The sequence below is a fragment of the Schistocerca cancellata genome, chromosome 3 (assembly GCF_023864275.1).
Source record: "Schistocerca cancellata isolate TAMUIC-IGC-003103 chromosome 3, iqSchCanc2.1, whole genome shotgun sequence".
Taxonomy (NCBI): domain Eukaryota; kingdom Metazoa; phylum Arthropoda; class Insecta; order Orthoptera; family Acrididae; genus Schistocerca; species Schistocerca cancellata.
The window spans coordinates 353,122,355-353,145,902 of record NC_064628.1 but is presented as its reverse complement, the minus strand read 5'-3'; the positions used below and the strand labels follow the sequence as shown (position 1 = coordinate 353,145,902).

At 40.4% G+C, this 23,548-nt stretch overlaps 1 protein-coding gene across 1 annotated transcript in view; it reads left to right on the top strand.

The window, feature by feature from the left end:
* Positions 1 to 10,096: 10,096 nt before the first annotated feature.
* LOC126175040 (gamma-secretase subunit Aph-1) overlaps positions 10,097 to 23,548 on the top strand; it is a 29,966-nt gene continuing 16,514 nt past the window's right edge. The window contains exons 1-3 of the mRNA XM_049921542.1: positions 10,097 to 10,479; positions 10,674 to 10,894; positions 18,919 to 19,169. Coding sequence (XP_049777499.1) covers positions 10,367 to 10,479; positions 10,674 to 10,894; positions 18,919 to 19,169 — 585 coding nt within the window. The 5' untranslated portion in view covers positions 10,097 to 10,366. The remainder of the gene's footprint in view (positions 10,480 to 10,673; positions 10,895 to 18,918; positions 19,170 to 23,548) is intronic.

Here is a 23,548-nt window from a genome sequence, read left to right as displayed (position 1 = left end):
CAAAGATCTTTGACGTAGCGCTAGAGGGGGTATTACACTGTCATCAAATTTTTCGTCAAAGTTCAAGATGGCTGACAACAACTTGTTACTAACCGCAGCAGTTCTACGTACTCCAATTGCATTGTGTGCACATGCGGAAAAGAAGTGGGGGGAAAAATGGAACCATACTTAAGAGGTTGACAGTCTTAAAAGTCCTGGGATTACAACTTGATAATAAATTCAGTTGGGAGGAGCACACCACAGAACTGCAGAAAGGCCTTAACAAATCTGTATTTGCAATTCGAGTGTTAGCAGACATAGGAAACATAAAAATGAAAAAGCTTGCATACTTTCATTCCATAATGTCATATGGGATAATATTTTGGGGTAAATCTTGAAGTCAAACAAGTTTTCAAGATCCAAAAGCGTGTAATACGTATTATTTGTGGAGTAAATTCATGGACCTCCTGCAGAACCTCTTCAAAGAACTGGGTATACTAACTACTGCCTCTCAGTATATTTACTTCTTAATGAAATTTGTCGTAAATAATATATCTCTTTTTCCAACAAACAACTCAGTTCATACATACAATACCAGGAACAAAAATGATCTGCACAAGGACTTAAAAGCGTCTGTGATCTATTCTGTTACTCGTTTTTATTCTCTGTGGGTGTTTTTAGTATTTGGAAAAAGGGACCGATGACCATCGCAGTCTGGTCCCTTTAATCCCACAAACCAACCAACTTACTTTAGTTCAAAAAGGGATCCACTACTCAGGAACACTCATCTTCAATAATTTGCCAGGAAACAAAAAATTTCGTTAGAAATAAATATGTTTAAAAGGAGCCTGAAAGACTTACTACTGGCCAACTCCTACTCCATTGGCGAAATTTTTAATAGAAACAAATGATGTATTGTATTTATTCATACTATTAGTATTGTTATTTCAGCTTTAAAAAATCGACATGTTCCATATCCACGAGGCTCTCCTCAGCACGGATCTATGGAACGAAAAACTAATCTAATCTGTGTGAAGCCGTGGGTTTTACGACACGATAAAAGCATTCAACAAAACTTGTTACGTGTGCTTACAGTGGAAGACGTCAAGTCGTACATCAATTACTTAAGAATGGATGAGCATACATTTCTGTATGTGCTCAATGAAGTGTATCCTCATATCACAAAGCACAATATTCACTTAAGAACTGCTACATCTTCAGAAGACAGGCTCACTATAACACTCCCATTCCTTGCTACAGGAAGGTTAGATCAGGTTAGGTCTCCAATCTTCTTAATCTATTTTTGTATTCAGGGTGCCTCACGTTGTAAAGCGCCTCATCAGCTTCAGACATCTCTATTAATTTTGTAGTTGTCGGTACACACCAATTGTATTTACCGGCAATGGTTATAAAAACACTACAGACGACAGTACGCTGCAGCGATGCTAGCGCTCCATGTGGTAACATGTCAAATTGCAGTGAACAGAAGACAAGCGGTTTCTTTGATCAAATACACAGCGAGGCCCTTTGATCAAATATTGGACGACATTTGACAAAGTCCTATTACACTATCAAATATCTTTGACAAAGATATTGGACAAAGAAATTTGATAGTGTAATACCGGCCTATTGGAAGGATCGCAGATAACAAACATGAGAAAACCACGGCTGCCAACCGTCATATGACAAAATGGCGCAAAATTCCTTACTTCCCGGAAACCCATTAGAAAATTGAGTGACGGAGAAAAGCAACGTCACAGATGTTTAGCTTACTCCATACACCAAGCTAAAGTATATTGCTTTCCATGTAGACTTTTCACATTTTCAGACATAGCTGGTAAAAGGATGTTGTGACTTGAAAGATCTGAGTAGAATTTTGAAAAGACATGAACAAAGACACATGGAGTGCATGATTAAATGGATGGGATTCTGTAAAGGCATCAAATCCAGAGAAACACGAAATAAGTACAGTGAGAGACTGGAATCACAAAAGTATTGGTATAACTTTGCCTCACAGCTCATCGAGAATCCCTTTACCTTAACAATAGTGGAAACCGTGAAAATTTTATAGACCTTTTTTAACTGTTATCCAAATATGATCTAACACTAAAAGGACATTTGAAACATATTAATGAAAATCGTCTGTGTTAACATTATCTTAGCCACGACATCGAAAGTGAATTACAAAGAGCGTCAAGCAAGAAAATGTTATGCTTTCACGATCGATTGTACTAGTGGTGTGAACCCAGTGATCTCTATACTGTGTGAACCATGGAGGTAAGAATAGAGGGAGACGCCGTGATGTCACATCTGTGAAGCTATGTGAAGCCGAGGGTAGCCATCTGCTGTAAGCTTGTGTGCATAGGCTTGTCGCTCACTTTTGGAAGGATTTTGCGCTATTATGGTGACTTGTGTGGTGTTCGGATGTACGAATCGTTCTGATTGTGATGCGAAATCGAAGGGAATAACATTTCATGTGTAAGTTGTCTTGTAAAGTGTGATTTTACAACTTCATTGTGAATGAACGTGTGCTACATCGGTACTTGTACTATAGCGTGTTTTTCTCCTGTATGATTTTAGATTTCCTAAAAATGAAAGTCGGAAATCTCTGTGGGAGAATGCCGTGAGGAGGCAGAATTGGCGTGCATCTAAATGGAGCACTATATGTTCTCAGCATTTCCGAGAAGAGGACATAGACCGAACTTCCCTTTCAACAGTAAGGCTCCGAGAAAATGTTGTACCATCAGTTTTCCCTACACACCCAAAACATTTGCAAAAGGTATGTTAATTCAAAGAATTAAATTCTTAGTTTTCAAGTTCACGTTTCAGTATAATACGTACATATCGTCGATAATCGAAGTGTTGAGTAACTCACTTTGTCTTCATCATGTACCACATTAAAAGCTAACACTAGATTAACTGGCGTAAAGTATAGGCCTAAACAGTACACTGTGTAGATTTGCCATTCTATGTACCGTATTTCAGTAAATATTGGTGGTGATGAACAGTGTTTCCCAGTAGTGTAATGTAACGTAACAGAAATGTCCCAGTACGTATTAAAAACAAGATGTATTTATGGGGCTTTGGAGGGAGGGTATAGCTAACTTACTTTTCAGTTTGTATTATTTAGTTTGTGATACACGTTTATTACTGAATTAACAAAATTGTATCGTTTACATTGAAGGCTAGCTATTCGTGATATTACATTAAAAACTATTTTTAATCAGAAGAAATGCGAAATTTCGCCTTTACGAGATTTTATTTTAAACAAAAACTTTGAAACAACCAATCTGATGACGTTACATGCGTATATGGTGCAATTAGCGACTGTAATACACGCAGCGCTATAGCACATTGGCAATGTTTTGGTTAGAGTGTCATGGCAGAGAGCCACACCCCCATGACTTCAAAACGTAGTACGGCTGGGATACGTAGCGCCATCTCCCCTTATTCTTACCTCCATGGTGTGAACCGTATGGAACAAATGCCAATAATATTAAGATTTTGCTAGTCTCTAACTGGAGACATAGAGCAACATTTCATTGGATTTATTGCCATCGCAGAAACAATGAGACAGTATTTAACAAATGCCATTTCAAAGAAACTAGGAAATAATTACCTAGATATCCAGAACTGACGAGGACAGCAATACGATAATGGCGCCATGGATGGCATTAATGAAGGTATTAGAACGAGAATACTCAATATTAACCCACCAGCATTCTTCACACAGTGTCGATGCCATTTTTGGGATTAGCTTTTAATAGATGTGGCTATTACTTCTACAACAGCCAAAACATTTTTTGGCATCATCAATAATGTTTATGTGTTCTTTACAAAGTAAAGTAAGCATTGGTATCATATAAAAACTAAATTGAAATCTGTATTAAAACCTCTGTATGAAAAATCACGGGAAATAGAATCGGAGTAGTAAAAGTGAATGACCTGTAAAATATCACTAATGATTCCGAAACTCATAGCGGTTGTGAAGTAGTCTTGAACGATGTGCTAACTTTTGAATTTATTGTTGCACTGCACGCGTGGTATGAAACTTTACTATCTGTGAACAATACAAGTAAACTATGGCAATAGGTTCAAATGAACATGAAAGTCGACATTGATACTTTACGTTCATTTTGTGACTGGATTCGAGAATTCCCCAATAAGGATTTGAAACAAGCGTTGCAGAAGCTAGATTGTTAGTAGAAAAAAGTAGTTATGAAATTAAGTTTCGATTTAAAAAAAGAATAACACAGAAAAAAACGAATGTTCGGTTATAAACAAATTAATGAACCTCTACAATGTGTAGTAATGCACTGCAGGGTTAACTTTTTTTAACACAATTATAGATGCTTTAATAGTCGACACTGAATATTGATCCAAAGCGCCGATTTTATTTACGATATAGTTTATTTGAAATGTTTATCCAAAAGTACAGCCTTTTGTACTTTATGATGAACTCAAGCTTTTATATATCGAGTCCAGTGGGCACAATCAGAATCGCAAAACGACTTATTCAGTACATTTCGGAAAATTATTTGGAATAAGTATATCCAGGTGTTTGCAAAACAATCATAAACAGGCTCACAGTTCTGATAAGTAAACCTTCGGCCCAGAGGAGCTTCTCAAAGTTAAAACTGATTAGTACCTACTTGTAAAACACGATGAAGCAAGAAAGATGCAAAAAAAAAAAAAAATGTTCAAATGTGTGTGACATCTTACGGGACTTAAGTGCTAAGGTCATCAGTCCCTAAGCTTACACACTACGTAACCTAAATTTTCCTAAGGACAAACACATATACCCATGCCCTAGGGAGGACTCGAACCTCTGCCGGAATCAGCCGCACAGTACATGACTGCAGCGCCTTAGACCGCTCGGCTAATCCCGTGTGGCCAAGAAAGATGTGTTGTTAGTACTATCAACTGAAGCAGAAACAGTGGCTGGTATTATATATGAAGTAATCTTTAAAAAATTCATTCAGGTGAAAAGCCGAAATGATATTTTGTGAAGCATACATCAATTAATGTATTAGAGTTGTTTGTTTAAATATGTGTTCGTGGTAGGATTTTTTATTGTTAATTAGCTCTCTGGAAACATTTTGCAAGCATAAGTGGTGAATAAGTGGTTCAATCAGTGGTGGCGCTAGACAAAAACAGGACGTCAGCTGTTCTAGTGTCTGAAGATTTCTTTATCAAATGTTACAAATGCCTGACAACATATAAGTAAATTCCAGTTACTAATCAGTCTGATTCTATCCACAGTGTTTTTTCACTTCACTTTGCAGCCTTATTACAGTCCATTTCATTGTAAAATATTAAATGCAGTACTGGGATGTATAAAAACCTGCTTCATGAATGTAGTAGCCTCATGTCATACAATTTCGACTGCTGCATCTCTACTTCAGTTAACCTTTCGCCATTCATTATAAATGTTAACAAAATAAAGAACGAAACGAAACAATTTATAACAAATAGCGAACAACTAACAACTGGTATCAACCATGAAAACCACGATGAAACGAAATATGGCAATGTGCACATAACTGGGAGGAAATGATGTTGGGGGTCACATAGTCAACAACATGTGGATGACATCAGTCATCAAAACTTTTTTCCTGATAAACCCTGAGGGTGCTGTAATGTGATGTGATATGACAGGTTTGGCACTGTGGATGCTGCCATTTGAAATACATCACAGAATGTTTTGACACTATGTGCCATGATGGCCACAGTGACTTGGCCTTTAATCACATGTCTTTTATCTCAAGTCTTGATTATCATAATATTTCTTCAAGCCTTTAATCGTTGCTACGTTATTAACTGACACTTAATGATAAGGGTGACGTGTTTGTGAAATATTTCCCGTGTGCCATCGCTTTGAAACACCATACTGGGGCACACACACACAGTACAAAGTAAATGAATAATCGAAATGCACACAGTTCACACAGGGATCGTTCACATGAGTGCTTACTTCCCTGACCTAATAAACATTTAATTCTAAAGATATTTGCTTCTTATCCCAGTTAGCCAATGAGCGTTCTGTTTTCAAATAGGGACGGAATTTTGTGTACACATTACACAGGTTTGGTTCACATGGTTCAGGTCTGGATCAAATACCTAGAATTCTGTGTTGTTTGCAGGAAAACTCGTATCCACAGGCAAAACTTGTGGAAACATAAATGCGTTTTCCGTGGCGACAGCGTCGTTCACACGCACTCAGAAAAGTCGTTAGTCGAAAGCCCACTAATGACGTCACGACCGCAAAATGTAGTGTGAAGTCTACTCGACACCAGTTCATCAAGTGAAAAAGATAATAAGTCCTGCACTATTTCGGCAACGTGCTTTCACAGAACAGAATCTATTCAGTGATGCTACCGAGCGTAGAAGCAAAACTATCTATACTTCACAAGAAGGAAGCAAGATGTATACTGTATTTGTCAGGTTCAGTAAACGCCCATATTCGATGGATTTTACAGTATAATACACGTCACTCAGTACAAATATATCCTATTTCTAACCACCAACACGTCTGCAGAACAAATCATTATTGGCACGATTTGTTGAAATAAAATGACAGGTAACGTCGTATTGGTGGTGAAAGAATTTTCTTATTTAGTTATTTTCGCATTATAACTCGCATGCTATGAGATTAAACCGTCAAGGCAACGATCAACTGAACATTCATGAAAACATGTCGTTCTTATTAAGATTTGTTATACTGTAATTAAATGCCAATAACATTCCGTCGATTGAATTCCTTAGAAGATCGGATTATAACATAAAATACGAGGCCAATGGAAACTCAGTTTCAACATAGCTTAGTTGGTTGAGGCGTCCTGCTGTAGGCCTACCCATTTTTTGCCACCTTAGCGTTTTCTGACAGTTGTGGGAGGTTCCTATGAAATTAACAGAAATAATTTCTGTGATATTTGATGTTATGTGAATATAAGCTTTCTCCCAGGAACGAGTTTGTTCGATTTTGTGAACTTTCATAAGCTGATGTCGTTCCTGAGTGGACATGTATCTTCTTTATTTTTGTGTTATTACATGTTCATCGATACTGAAGTTTTTATTCGTGTATACCACAGACAGAACTACATGATTAGCATGTGTTCAAGAAAGGAAATATGCATTTTAATAGAGCTCACGTAGGAATTCTATGGGTGTTCATTTTCATCAACAAACTGTATAGTTTGCTAGCCAAATAAAGCCACAACAGCCGCTGGAGAGCGCTGAGAGCGCAAAATCACATTAAGGGACCTCCAGATGTTCAGTGTTCATTGATGATACTAGTCTTCCAAATCTTCAGTACACTGAAGCAGCCCCCCACCATCAATAATACTGACAAAAACTACCATTTGACAATACAAGGTTAAGATGTTGAACACCCAAAACAAAGCATATACTGTAATTATATTAGCTGTAGTTTTCAGACAACAGAAAACAATGAAAAAGAAGGAATGGTCCTCAGAGTACTTAAAAAGAGAGAGAGAGAGAGAGAGAGAGAGAAAAAAGAGCGACTGGTCAGCCGTTAATTTGTTGACTGAGATCAGAACTATGGACCTGAAAGTTTTCATAAATTGTTTTCTGATGGTCCCTGCAGCATATGACAAGTTATTAATGTCAATATGAAATAAAATAAAGAAATAAAATACATTAATCAAAGAGGCAATCTACGAGAGTAAGAGTAGGGTAACTTTGCGATTTCAGGCGACAGGCAGGCCTTTCGAATGCTCAAGTTTAGTTCTGTAATATTAGCAAACATAGTTAGTATAACTCTATGGAAACCTGTGAAGCAATTATAACTGCCTGGCAAGGATAGGCAATTACAATGTAAAACATCCTTTACGACTTGTGATAGTTTGGTGAAAATGACATGCATTTCACAGACCTCTTTCTAGTCATTGCAAATGTATGACGTATTTTTTCGAAGTGGAAGGGCTTCTTCAAACTGCTATGTAATTCACGAACCTATGGTATTTTTTCAAATTAATAAAGTAAGAAGTGTCATAGAGAATCCTCCATAGACCATGCTAAAAGGGTTTATCCTAACACAGACCTATTAAAACTGTTTTATGTTAAAAAATTACTTTGAAAAACTGAGTATGATGTATGATACACACGGAGGCGACTAGACTATGTACTTTGCAAAAGCGAATTGGAACTATAAAGCGCGGTCCACATGCAACGATCTGTCTGCGCAGACATTGGCGCATATGTCTGTACATGCAAAAGATCGCTGCAAGTGTGGTGTGTTCACACGACACAAACCCCAATCTACTACTCGCCCGCCATCTGTCGGTGTAGAAAAGAAATATCAGTGGCAAGCGAGTACGCTCCCCGTAAACGTCAAAAATTTAATTCAGTTATTTTGAAATACAGAAATGGAGGAAGTTCTGTTGTGGTCTGTGTTCGCAACTTGTGTTGCAAAAAACATTAAGACCAACTGCAGGAAATAGAGAAAGCGGTCAAAATGGTGTAGACAGTGGCTGCTAAAGCGAAAGCAGTTTTCTCACGTAAATTTACTGCGAGAGTTGCAGGGCGAACCTAACGACTGGCTAAATTATTTGCGGATGGATGTCGAAACTTATAATTATCTCTTAAAGCTTGTAACCCCTCATATTATGAGAAAAAATACTTGTATGAGAAGGGCAATTTCTCCTCATGAACGGCTGGCGGTAACATTAAGATTCCTAGCAACAGGAAGGAGCTACAAGGTTTTGGAATTTTCAACTGGAATATCGAAACAAGCGTTGAGTGAAATAATACCCAACACATGTGAAGCTATTTACGCTGTCCTGAAGGATGAGTTCTTTTTATAACAGCAGTTAATTTTCTGTTATGTTTGCACACAAATATACTCTTTTGATAAACGTATATGAAATATATTTTTTACATTACCTCGTGTTCGATTTCCTCGCATATTGACACTCCAATTTCATCTTGAATTGTACTCCTGCTTGGTCTTGGCGTTTCTTGATCACTAAGAAAGCCAAGCAGATCAAAATACCATAACGGTGGCTGGTATACTTGATCTACTCCTACACCAGGTCTTCTATATTTCTGAACTTTGGATAACTCTTTTCGGTAAACAGTTCGCAACGAATTTTTTTTATGATTACTGTTTATTTGTTTGCCGAGGCGTCAACTGCCCGCAATTTTTTAATTGGAGCATTGTATGCTGCTGTCTTTTTGTCTCGGTCACTATATTCTTTACTTTTAATCTTCCTCAAACATGGGTGGTTTCTGTATATTTCAATGAATTCACTTACAAACTCTCGAGAACACTGACGAGTATCAGTCATATTAATGCCCTGTGCGCACAAATACAAACACTAGACTGAGCAAACAGCTGTTTGGCGCCAGATTTGCGGCGATCTCCCGTCCACACACTCCAACTTGTCTGTGCAGATGTGGTTTGAACCCACAGATTTGAGAGGTTTCGCTCAAACCTCCAACTCCAACTTCCAGGTTTGCACACACCTCAAGTTGGTGCAAATCTTCTGTCCACATGCAACGATCTTTCTGCGCAGATGTGATGTGCGCAGACATTTGCGCAGACAGATCGTTGCGTGTGGACGGGCCTTAACAATGCACACTAATGGCATGTGGCTGGTTCATGTAGCTCTGTCAACATATGAATAGGGAATATTGTCAAACCGTCTTTACTTTACCTCATATGTTCGGTATGTATTGGCAATATTGAGAATTTTTGAGAGCCATCAACACTGCTCGTCAGTACTTCTAGTATTGACAATCGTCAATAGGAACACTCAGACGCTCAACATATTGGCGGTCTGAAATATTCGTGACGTGTGAGGTCCCCTTTAACCAGCTGGTGGTGTGTGCAGACGGCGATGCGTTTCGTGACTTTGGATTTCCCATCTGCGTGCAAGTCAACGTTAGCTGCCTCTTCCCGTGCGCCGGCGGCATTAGTGTTTGTTGGTTTTATGTAAAACAACATCACGTTTTGGAATCTAATAACGCAGAGTCCTATGTATCTGGGATATATTTATTCTTTCACTATCAACTACTATTGATACTACCAAGAACAGAGAAATTCCCGATTCTTGTAACTACTCTGACTCAGCGTACAATATACAACAGTTTATGTATCAGAGATATAACAACATTCAAACCAACGTTTATGACTGAAGTTTTGACACTCGTGAAAAAGCAAGTGCAAAGTCGTTTGTGAGATTATGTGTGACAGGTGATTATTTCAATGGTGTTGAAGTGTGGATGGATGTTGAAGTTGACGTTTAGCGATCCAGGGAACAGTGAACAAATGGTGTTAAGTGTAGGCCGATCCTTCCATATATAGCATCGTGAGATAGATAGATAACACAGGCTTCATTTTAAGAGCCTTATACAAACGGTCACAATGACTGTTATGGAATTTTTTGGATGTGCCTTCCTGGCCTTTGGTCCACCGCTTGCAATGTTTACATTTACAATAGCCAAGGATCCTATTAGAATTATAATTTTAATTGCCAGGTACGTTCCCCATGTTTTTAATTGCAGCCCCGAAATATTCTTTCTTGATTTGACACTATTAATATTCCTGAATATTTACCATATTTTAATTGGAAGCATTTAACACTGCAGATCATTAATTTGTTACTTGTGGCTATGACGCGTTATATTTGCAATCATATATTCTTTGTAATGTGTTCCTTATCATTTTACAGCGCTTTTTTCTGGCTCCTGTCATTACTGATTTCGTCGTTATGGTGGTTTATAGTAGTTCCACTTAAAAGCAAGTTGGCGTTTGGGCTGGTTTTCTCAGTGTTTTTTCAAGAAATCTTTAGGTTTCTTATTTATAAATTGCTCCAGAAAGCTGAAGTGGGTTTGAAGAAAGTAACCGATGCAGACACGCAGATCACAAACAGCAAGCATGTTTTGGCTTATGGTAAGAAGTTCTTAAATGTAGATACAGGTATACAGAAACCGAAAAATGTTCAATTTCACCACTTGTGTAGATTGAATCCAAATAAAAATAATTGTAAAACTGCCTACAATCTGGGGCTCTTGCTTTTTACAGCAATCTGCTATACCATATTTCATAAATATTAGTGTGAAAAGTGTTAATTTGTTGTGATAAGAATGCATTGACTCTTTGTGGTACCAACAAGCTGGAGAATTGGTTGTGTGGATCTAAAATATTGAAGGAAGGAATGAAGAAAAACAGGGTACTCACATTTCAGATTTTTAGTTCCCAGTTTCTTGAAGTATTTATTGCTCCTAATTGTCAAAGGGCAGTTTTTAAATCACTTTATGGACTCCTACATAGTGGTTTATTAAATGGTGGTATATAGTTATCTATTAGCGTATTTTTTGTCCCAGAATTGCGTATGTGCATGAAAAGCGAAATGGGATGTTGACTCAACATATTTCCTTTACTCATAGATCACAAATATGGTTTACTTTTGAAAATGTGAATAGTAGAATTATGTATTTTAAATGACTTCAGTAAAGCCACCAGGGTAGGTAACAGGTGAATAAAGTTACATTTACCATAACTAAATACATGTAAAGGACCCATATATGTAAACTGGTAGGAAAAAACCTCTGAAGGAGGACTGATCTGGAAAGAATAAAAATAGTTTTTGTCCCTTACAACTGGAAAGGAAGAAAGTAAGCCCTCCAGAAAATAGCTGTGGCACTGTTGTCATGAAACATCTAGTAATAAGACTTTATGTATCTCAGAGATAAAAAAAAGATTTGAAAAAAAACTAACTTACGGGAGATTTGTGAAAAATAATTGCCTTCACCTGTTCAATTCTTTGGAACTTACAACATTTGAGTATTCTGTTTCGCAGGGGTGATGAATAAATGTAGAGTGATAGAATGATAAATTTTAAATTAGACTATAGAGGTGTTTATATTTTTGATTTGTAATAGATAAGGGAAATGGCCAAATTGCCAGTAATTTTATGTAATATTCATGGAGTGAATAAAATTTTCCTCCTCATGTCCCAGGAATTCTGCATGTTACATAGATCTGTAATGCAAAATGAAGTGAATAACCATCTGTTCACTCAAATAGAAGAAGATGAACATGAGTTGCATATGTTACTGTTGACCTGGCAAATAAATTTCTGTTGTCCAGTGTGGGCTGCAAATTTCTGTTGCACAATTATATCAAAATACATGTAGGTGTTCTTTTAAACAACCTGGGCTATTAACTGTTACTCCTCTTGCCCATAATACATTTATCCTTTGATGATAAAATTTGTCGACAAACCAATTGTTTGTGGGAAGAGAGATTCACAATTACAATAAAGGGATCTGCAGTGCCTTCCAATGACTTTGTGACTTTCACTGGAAGGCGTGAGATATGTAGCTATCAAATTATATATCAATATATCTAGAAACAAAGATGATGTGACTTACCAAACAAAAGCACTGGCACGTCGATAGACACACAAACAAACACAAACATACACACAAAATTCTAGCTTTCGCAACCAACGGTTGCTTCATCAGGAAAGAGGGAAAGACGAAAGGATGTGGGTTTTAAGGGAGAGGGTAAGGAGTCATTCCAATCCCGGGAGCGGAAAGACTTACCTTAGGGGGAAAAAAGGACGGGTATGCGCGCACACTCACACGCGCACACACACACACACACACACACACACACACACATACACACACACAAAAAGCCACTGCTTGTGTCTGTATACGTGTGGATGGATGTGTGTGTGTTTCCCCCTCCCGGGATTGGAATGACTTCTTACCCTCTCCCTTAAAACCCACATCCTTTCGTCTTTCCCTCTCCTTCCCTCTTTCCTGACGAAGCAACCGTTGGTTGCTAAAGCTAGAATTTTGTGTGTATGTTTGTGTTTGTTTGTCTATCGACGTGCCAGCACTTTCGTTTGGTAAGTAACATCATCTTCGTTTTTAGATATATTTTTCCCACGTGGAATGTTTCCCTCTATTATATTCAAATTATGTATCAATCTACACACAAACAAATTACCTGCAAAGTGATCCAACTGCAGACTGGATTTTTCTCCTTAAGACCTTTCATTCAGTAAAAATGTGCTTACGGTGTACTGCTGCTTTTCCATTGTGTGCTGCAGTTGGTCACTTTTGGGGCACCTAATGCTGGGAAGTGGTTACAATGAATCATGAGTTGGTTGTTGGAAGCCAATCAGAATGCTTGTTCATAATTTCCTGTGGGTTAATTAACTGGCACTTTTTACTATTAGGTTAGAATTTAACCAAATTGTCACAATGTTTAGCAAAATTGCAAATTTGACATGCTAGTATGTTGTTGCAATGATGAGCATATATTGTGGGCTACACTGCACATCAGTGTATGATAGCAGTCGTATTTTTGTGTTCAGATTCTTTGGTTTTTGCAACTCACAATCAATTTCTCACTCCAGCTGAACCTAGGGTTCGTGCTTCTGGTGAGTAGCCGTATCATATTGAAAACAACCCAATTTGCATAATTCTCCAAAAGAAATCATTAGCTTCAATGATTCTTGTTGGCTACCATATACTATCAGCTGATTTGCTCTGACTGAGAGAAACGACTAGCATACAGGAGCATGCAGTGGAAGAGCCCAGTACACTGTAAGCGCACTTTGTCCTCTGTTTTGTACAGGTGTGTTGCTCTGTATTCCTTTCCAAAGTGTGAACAGTTTTCTAATTCTTTCTGTTAGTAATTGTGATCATTAGAGAAGTAGCACTAATTTTTGCAAAAAAATAAGTGATATCCAGGAATATTATCTAAAATTAATTCTAACTTAGAGGTATGTGGAACAGTGTACTAGCAATAACCAATTAAGATTGCAGAAAGACAAAACAGTGCTCTGCCTTGTTTGACCATGTTGTGTCATTGATGGTATTTGGATGAGAATGGACTCTGCAAAAAGATTGGTTGTTGAGAAATAAGTTTGTAATGCTTCATATTGTTTGGGAGCACACTGTTAAAAATGCTGTGTGTAAAACTGGCTCACAGAATTGAGTTGTATGCAGTCATTAACTAGTACTGGGACACACAATTTGACCTCTGTGTGGGATATCCTCCAGCTTCTCTTTGTGGTTGTAGGAAACTTTCAGCTTCATCCACAGTGTTGACATTATACTAGAGCACTGTGTTGATGGTGCGATGCAGTGTGCCTTAGGCATGCCAAGGTGGCGTGCATTCCATTGCTCACAATCCAAGAAAGCTTCAGTGGAGACAGATTTGTAACAATTGTTGCCGTGTGTTTTAAGTGGCAGAATGTAATGTTTTTGAATGAGTACTGTTTCACACTCCTCTGTAGTAATGGATACCTACATGTAAGATGCTGCAGCATTGATATGTTTGATTGTTTGCATTGTTGAGTATCGTAACTGACAAGTGCTAAGTGTGATTATTTGTCAGATACAAAATGTGAATTCAACAGGATGAACAGTAATTGCTACATCAGGAAGGACTCAGAGCCTTAGGTACTGCCCCTCTACCATTTCTCAAAAGGCCTGATTTCACAACATCCAGCCATACATGCTGAGCAATAGATGCTACCACTTCCCTCTCATGCACATTTGTCTATTGAACATACCTGGAGTGGCATGGTCAGAAACTTTGTCACTGTCTAGCAGACACCACAGTTGGTGATTATTGGCCTCGCAGACAGCATCTACCAAAGGATGTGGAGATGGCCTATGAATACCTGCCACAAATTTTAGAGACTGTAACTGGAGTATGTGGGTGTCTTCACACCACATGAAATTTTGTCACAGACTATATGGTGCAGTTCTGTAACATTATCTCTTTGTGCTTTGTCAATACTTGCCATGCTGTCTGGTTAATTTCAGTCACATGCACTGATGAGCCGAAATATATGACCACTGCATACAGCTAGATTGAGTGCCACCTGGTGATGTCGTGGACATGTTGCATTGTAAGCAATGTGTGTAAGTGGAACAGACACAAATGTGATACAACTTGTAAATGGGGAAATCCACTGGCGTAAGAGACTTCTCGGCATATTTTTATGGTGCAGCACAAGGGAACAATCGTCTCGGTACTGGCGAAGCTGCTTGGCTATTTGCATGCTACAGTTGTGAGCATCCAAATACATCTACATCTATGTGATTACTCTGCCATTCTCAATAAAGTGCCTGGCAGAGAGTTCAGTGAAGCACCTTCAAGCTGTCTCTCTACTGTTCCACTCTTAAATGGCACTTGGGAAAAATGAACACTTAAATTTTTCTGTGTGAGCCCCGATTTCTCTTATTTTATTGTGATCATCATTTCTCCCTATACAGGTGGTTGCCAACAGAATGTTTACGCAGTCAGTGGAGAAAACTGCTGATTGAAATTGCATGAGAAGTTCCCATCTCATCGAAAAACCCCTTTGTTTTAATGATTGCCACTACAATTCACACATCATTTCTGTAGCACTGTCTCCCCTATTTCACAATAATGCAAAATGAGCTGCCTTTCTTTGAACTTTTTCAATGTTATCCGTCAGTCCCACCTGATGTAGACACCACACTGTACAGCAGTACTCCAGAATACGGTGGACAAGCGTGTTGTAAGCAGCCTCTTTAGTAGACCTGTTGCACCTTCTAAGTGTTCTGCCATGAATCACAATCTTTGGTTTGCTCTGCCCACAACATTACCTAACTGACCATTCCAATTTAGGTTATTTGTAATTGTAATCCCCAAGTATTTAGTTGAATTCACAACCTTCAGGTTTGTGTGACTTACTGCGTAATCGAAATTTAGCGGTTTTCTTTCAGTACTCATGTGAATAACTTCACACTTTTCTTTATTCAGGGTCAATTGCCACTTTTGGCACCATACAGATATCGTATCTAAATCATTTTGCAATTAATTTATTTCAGCTGATGACTTTACAAGATGGTAAATGACAGCACCATCTGCAATCAATGTAAGAGAACTACCCAGATTGTCTCCTATGTCGTTAATATAGATCAGGAACAATAGAGGGCCTATAACTATTCCTTGGGAATGCCAAATATTACTTGTTTGGCTCGATGACTTACCGTCTATTACTACAAACTGTGACCTTTCTGACAGGAAATCACAAAACCAGTCACACAACTGAGGCAATATTCCATAGGCATGCAGTTTGGTTGGAAGATGCTTGTGAGGAACGGTGTCAAAAGCCTTCTGGAAAGAACAATGTTTTTTGAATTCGTGCTGACTGTGTAAATAAATAATTAATTTTTCTTAGACGTACTTCATAATGTTCGAATACAGTATATGTTCCAAAACCCTACTGCAAATCGACGTGATATGGCCCTGTAATTCAGTGGATTACTCCTACTTTCCTTTTTGGGTATTGGTGCGACTTGAGCAATTTTCCAGTCTTTAGGTGCGGATCTTTCTGTGAGTGAGCAGTTGTATATAATTGCAGAATATGGAGCTATTGTATGAGCATACTCTGAAAGGATCCTGAATGGTGTACAATCTGGCCTTGTCTTTATTATATGATTTAAGCTGCTTTGCTACACTAAGGATATCGACTTCTACGTTTCTCATCTTGGCCGTTGTTCTTGATTGGAATTCAGAAATATTTACTGCTTCTTCTTTGGTGAAGGAGTATCAGAAAACAGCGTTTAATAACACTGCTTTTGTGGCACTGTCATCAGTGACTTCACCATTGTTATCGCGCAGTGAAGGTATTGATTGGCTGAAGGACGGTGACACGATGGTTGCGTGAGAAGGTGTTGGACATCCACACCTTACCACAGAACATGGAGGTCAAAGGTGGTCTATGGCAGATCTGACAAGAGAGTGTAATGCTAGTCCAGTCCACAAGTGTTTTGGGGATCACCGTTCACTATACATATTTGAACATGGGGCTCCACAACAGAAGACTCCTATTTATTGCTCATGATGATGTAGCGATATTGTCAGTTAAGATTGCATCAAGATTGGTCTGTGGATCAATGAAAACTTGTCTGGTTGCATGAATCACTTTTCTTGTTACACCATGTAGATCACAGTACCTGTATACACAGATATCCAGGCAAACAGCTTCATGGAAAATGCACCACAGTGCAGATGCAGACCGCTAGGGCGTGTTTTGCTTTTGGCTGTTCGCCTCAGCTTCCGTGGGACCTGTGATGATCAAAGGTACTGCGATAGCTGTGGAGCGCATTAACATCATTGCAGACCGCTTTCATACCTTATGCTTGATGTCTTCCCTGATGGCAAAGACTTCTTCCAATTGGATAACATTCAATCTCGTGAGGTCAGAATTCTGTTGCAATGCTGTGAGGAGCATGGTAGTGATACCACATTGCCGTTTTGATCACCAAATTCACCTGATCTGAGACTGATGGAACACATCTATGATGCTATTGGGTGCTAGCTCTGCACCTACAAATCACCAGCCTGTAATATGCAGTAGTTGCATATCAGGTGCATAAGATCTGTTGCTACATGCGTCTGGAAACTTAGGAAGGACTTACTGAGCCCATGCCATGTAGAATCACTGCTGTATTGTGTTCCAAAGATGAACCTACACAATTTTAGGCAGGTGATCATAATGCATTTGTTCAACAGTGTACATCGTTCCACTATTTTGCTTGTGATGGGGTCAAGAGCTACGAGAAGTTCAAATGGCACTCATTGCTTGGCCCTTGGTTTTTTGCATGTTGTGCTGCTCAGTGAAAGGCAGAACTCTTTATCCATTTTCACAACTACAATTCTGCCCATACTTCTATCATGCTCGTCAAATTTCACAGCTCTGTTTACTTCCTTCGGTTTGTTATCAAGTGCGGTGGCACTGTGGTAGGACACTGGACTCATATTTTGGAGGAAATACTGTCCGCTCATCTGAAGCCAGATTTTCTGTGGTTTCCTTGAATCACTTAAAAGGCAAATTCAGCAATGGTCCCCTTCAAAAGAGAGTGTCCAGTTTCCTTCTCCCGTGCTTCCCCAGTGTGAGCCTGTGATCAGTCTCTAATTACCTCATCATCAATAGATTATTAAACTTTTCCCCTATTCTGGAAGAAAGTCTGATGCTATTAAGCTATTCTGTGCAATATTTTTTTCTCTCAGGTATGCCAGTACAGCTAGGTATGTGGGAGACTTCTTGTAGAGTGTGGGAAGTAAGAGCGTGCTAGCAGAACTGAAGCTGTGAAGACTGTACAAGTCTTGCCTGGATTTGCAATCAGAGTATTGCCCATAAGAAACGAGGTCCACAAAAATAGATGTACAATACTTTCTAGAATTAAGCAGTTGGCAAATACCTAGTACGATAGTTTGAGATGTAACTGTATACAAATAGTAGTCTTGACTTTCACAAATTGAGGGCCTTACGAACAATAATTGGTACTACAGGCAGGTGGTGTACATCTTATGAGATTTATTTTCCTCCTCCATATCAGAAGTAAACTAGAAATTAGAGGATGGTAGTAACCTCTTAAAGCAATTTGTATGTTTCTCAAGATGTGAGACGTGTCTTCACAAGTTCCAGTGGCAGCCAGTCTACACTCTCCGTAAGTCGCTACATTCTAGCATTCTTTTAGGGAGCTTGTCATATATCGTTTGAAAGAAGTAATAATAACAGAACTAAATAGGAACTCTTGTACTCAAATTAACCTTACACTGATTAAACTTACTCTGGAAAATATTGAAGTATGCCATCATAAAGTTGTTAATTTCGATGGTGAATGAAATGCCCCAGGAGATCAAAAGAAGAGTAAATTTTGTAATTTAGAATGTCATCATAAAACTGAAATATTCCTGTGTTCAATGATACATTCTTCCTTATCTATGTCTTTGACTTAATGTAACGTAAGTTTATTGCGTTTATTTGAACATAGTGTCTTCTGAAATGAATATAGTCAGATTTTAATGTTGTGTGTGCTTACATCATCCCCTCAAACTCATAAAATATTTAAGTTGTTACTCCATTAATAAATATATGAATTTAATTCTTACAATTTTTGTTCTAGTGTCTGGCATGGGCTTTGGTGTAATGAGTGGTGCATTTTCATTAGTAAATGTACTGGCAGATGCTGTTGGCCCAGCGACAATGGGTCTCAAAGGTGGTTCTGACTTGTTCTTCATAACATCAGCAGCATTCACACTTTGCATGATTCTCCTTCACACGTTTTGGGGAGTAATATTCTTCTCTGCTGCTGACAACAGGAATTACCTACAAATTGTGTGGGTTGTTGGCAGTCATTTGACAGTTTCTTGCCTTGTAAGTATGAAGTACTATGATGTTTTAATTTATAGCATCAAAAAAGTGTAAAGCAATTTCCAGAGATCCAGACATTGCCTCTGTATTATAACATTCTTTATACAAATATAGGAAGGAAGATTCTGCTTGAATGTACAGGGTGACAATTATTGAACTATATGAAGAAAAAACTTAAATTAGTTACAAACTATGGTGTGCACACACTTTATTCAACATGTAAACATCACTACAGATATTTGGATTTAGATTATGACATGTTCGATATGCCTGCCATCCTTGGTGATGATGTGGTGCAGACGAATAGCGAAATTCTGCATAACCTGCTGAAGTGTCAGAACATAGTTGCTGTCAATGACCTTGAATGGCTGTTTTGAGCTCACCAGTGGTTTTGGGATTATTGCTGTACCCTTGTCTTTAATATAGCAGCACAAAAAGGAGTTGCATGTGTTCAGATCCAGAGAACATGGCTGCCAATCGAGACCCATGCCAGTGGCCTCTGGGTACACCAGAGCCAGAATGCAATCCCCAAAGTGCTCCTCCATAACATCAAACACTCTCCTGCTTCAATGGGGTCAAGCTATATCTTGTATGTCCCGCACCTTGTCAAAATCAGGATCACTTCGGATAATGGGGATGAAATAATCCTCCAAAACCTTCATGTACTGTTCAGTAGTCACCGTGCCATCAAAGAAACATTGCACCGATTATTCTGTAACTGGATATTGCACACCACACAGTCACCTGTTGAGGGTGAAGACTTCTGGATTGCGAAATACTGACTCTGTCCACCAAATGAGCCAATTTTGCTTATTGATGAACCCATCCAAATGACCGTGGACTTCATTGCTAAACCAAACAATGCATGTGCAAATTAATTCTCATTGAGCCCTGCGGGACCAGGGGTTAGAATAGGCCCAAGGTATTCCTGCCTGTTGTAAGAGGCGACTAAAAGGAGTCTCACACCATTTCGGCTTTATGTGATGGTCCCCTGTAGAGTTTGACCTCCATTTTTCAAAATTTTCCTGAAGAGCGAGCAAACTGGGGAAGGGCGCCTTACATGGTGCATCATGTCCATCGTACATAGAGATCTTTAGCTCACTTTCTCGTCGTGGCATTGTAGTCCTGCTCTTGAGAGAGGATACCTTCCTGGGTGCATTTTCCTCCACCCACTATGCAGTGTTGTTTTCTGCGCCAATGATGACCATGGAATTCTTTGTACCTCATATCCAGCATGGTAGCCAGCCCATTATGGTGGGGCCGCCATGTATCCTGTTGGTTGTAGCTCCCTGACTACATAGGGATTGCTCTGCTGATGCCTGTGCCGTTAATTCCCCATGTATGCCAAGGAGTAGATGCCTGTCACCCTGAGGCATCGGGACTCCCGGCAATGGCCGTCCTGCCAGGTGGCCTTTGCTGCGCCTGGGTGGTGCCCGTGGGGAGGGCCCCTGGTCGGAGTGGGTGGTATCAGGGTGGATGACGTGGAATGAAGTGTACCACGTCATCTTTTGTTGGTGATCAAATGTCAGCAAGAATTCCAGTCGAGGGCATTATTCGGTTGTGACAAACTGGGGGTGTTTCCATTACCATCACACCTCGTAAGAGCTTAAATATGGCCCAGGGTATTATATTCCACAGGGACCTTCTTTTGCAATCTGGCGACAAGCTGCTCGCCGACTTAGAGCGATGAGGAGTTTGTTTTGTCCGGTGCTTCCATTGGGTTCTGATGGATAATCAGGTTGCCACCGGTGCCTCCATCTTGGCCTTCGAGGGTAACACAATACCCAAGACGGTCAAGATGATTGTCTACCGCTGTGACGTCAAGCCATATATCCCTCCCCCAATGCGGTTCTTTAAGTGCTGGAAGTTCGGGCATGTGTGTTCCTGCTGTACTTCCAGCATCAATGTCAAAATAGTGGACATCCATCCCATCCCAGTACTCCTTGTCCCACCTCCCATCTGTGTCAACTGCAGAGAGCATCATTACCCTTGCTCACCAGACTGCAGGATTTTCAGCAAGAAAGGAAAATCATGGAATACGACACTCTGGACTGACTGACCTACACTGAGGCCAAGAGGATATTTGAGCGCCTAAATCCTGTGGCCATGACCTTCTCTTATGCCACCGCTACGAGAACAGTTGTAGTCCCATCAGTTCCATGAGTTCCAGTCGGTTCTCAGAACCTGAAGACTAAACCTGCCCCCTTAATGGTGGGGGCATTTCCCTCCCTGTTGCTCCTGCACCACCTACCTTGGGAGCACTGTCCCCCCAACCAACGCGGACACCAGTCCCCACTTCTCAGCTGGCGAAGTGTAAGTCTTCTTCGGCTCCTCTCTCTGGGAAGGTGTCCCTTGGGTCACTCCCTTCCCAGGTTTCTGCTAGTGGGAAAGATGACACCTGCCAATGGCTGAAATGATCGAAAGCAGCTGATCCTAGGGCTTCATGATCATCCTCAGTCCTGGAGACTGAATCAGTGAAGCCCTCCCAGCCAGAGAAACCCCAAGGATCAGCAAGAGAAATCCAGAAAGAAGACCCCCACAAGACCAAGGGAATTGCAGTGGCACCCACACCACCAATGCTTGCAAGCTCTGCATCTGAGGATGAGGTGAAGATTCTGGCATCCACTGAGGACCCAGATCTCACCAGACCCTCAGACACAATGGATATAGCCTGTTCAGGAAATAAGTCAGTGGCAGTAGGTGACCCTGAGGTATGGATTGCCTCATTAAGTGTTTCATGCCTTCCCAGCCTCACGATCATGTCATCCTCCAGTGGAATTGCGACGGTTTTTTCCACCACCTGGCTGAGCTATGGCGACGGTTAAGCTCTACCCAGGCTTTCTGCATTGCCCTCCAGGAAACCTGGTTCCCGGCAATGCGGACCCCTGCCCTTCGCGGCAACAGGGGATATTACAAGAACCATAACGAATATAATTGAGTTTCAGGTGGAGTTTGCATTTATGTCCTGAACTCAGTTGTTAGTGAACCTGTGGTCCTTCAAACTCCTGTTGAAGCTGTAGCTGTCAGGACACGGACGACGCAGGAAATAATTGTCTGCAACGTATATCTCTCTCCAAATGGCATGGTACCCCTGAACATATTGCCTGCACTGATTGATCAACTTCCTAAATCTTTCGTCCGCCGCTCGTGGTCTCGCGGTAGCGTTCTCGCTTCCCGAGCACGGGGTCCCGGGTTCGATTCCCGGCGGGGTCAGGGATTTTCACCTGCCTCGAGATGACTGGGTGTTTGTGTTGTCCTCATCATTTCATCATCATCCAGGAAAGTGGCGAAATTGGACTGAGCAAAGATTGGGTAATTGTACGGGCGCTGATAACCACGCAGTTGAGCGCCCCACAAACCAAACATCATCATCTTCCTAAATCTTTCCTACTTACGCCCATAACCCTTTGTGGGGTAGCACCATGCATACTGGCTGTGGCAGAGATGTTGAAAATTTACTGTCACAACTCGACCTCTGCCTCTTAAATACTGGGGCCACCACACATTTAAATGTGGCACATGGCAGGTTTTTGGACATTGATCTCTGTTTGCAGTCCTGGCCTTCTCCCATCTATGCACTGGAAAGCACATGACAACCTGTGTGGTAGTGACCATTTCCCCATCTTCCTGTCACTCCCCCGGCGTCGTGCCCATGGACGCCTACCCAGATGGGCCTTAGACAAGGCAGACTGGGTAGCCTTCACCTCACTACAGGTCACTACAAAGATAATTTCTGTGGTGGAAAACATGATCCCTCCTTCTATAGGGTCCCTTGGTGGTCGCCAGAAGTCGCTAAGGCAATGAAAGAGTGTCAGTGAGCACTATAGAAACATAAGCAGCACCATTCCCTAGAGCACCTAATAGCCTTCAAGCGGCTCCGTGCCCACTTTTGCCTGCATATAATATGGCAGAAACGGGTGTTGGGAGAGGTACGTGTCGACCACGTCACCTTCCCAAGTCTGGACGAAGATCAGACGTCTTTTTGGGTACCAGACTGCAACAGGTGTCCATGGTGTTAACATCAATGGCATGCTCTCTACCGACGCAAATGTGATTACTGAGCACTATGCTCGAGCATCTGCATCGGAGAACTATACCCCAGCTGTTCACATCCTCAAACAGCGGATGAAAAGGAAAGTCCTCCCGTTCTCTACACACCACAGTGAACCCTATAACACCCCATTTACAGAGTGGGAGCTCCACAGCACCCTTGCACATTGCCCCGACACAGCTCCTGGGCCAGATTGGATCCACAGTCAGATGATTAAACATCTCATGTCTGACTACAAGCGATATTTCCTCATCATCTTCACCCGAATCTGGTGCGATGGCATCTTTCCCACAGTGGTGGGAGAGCACCAGTGTTCCTGGTGTCCCCAGCT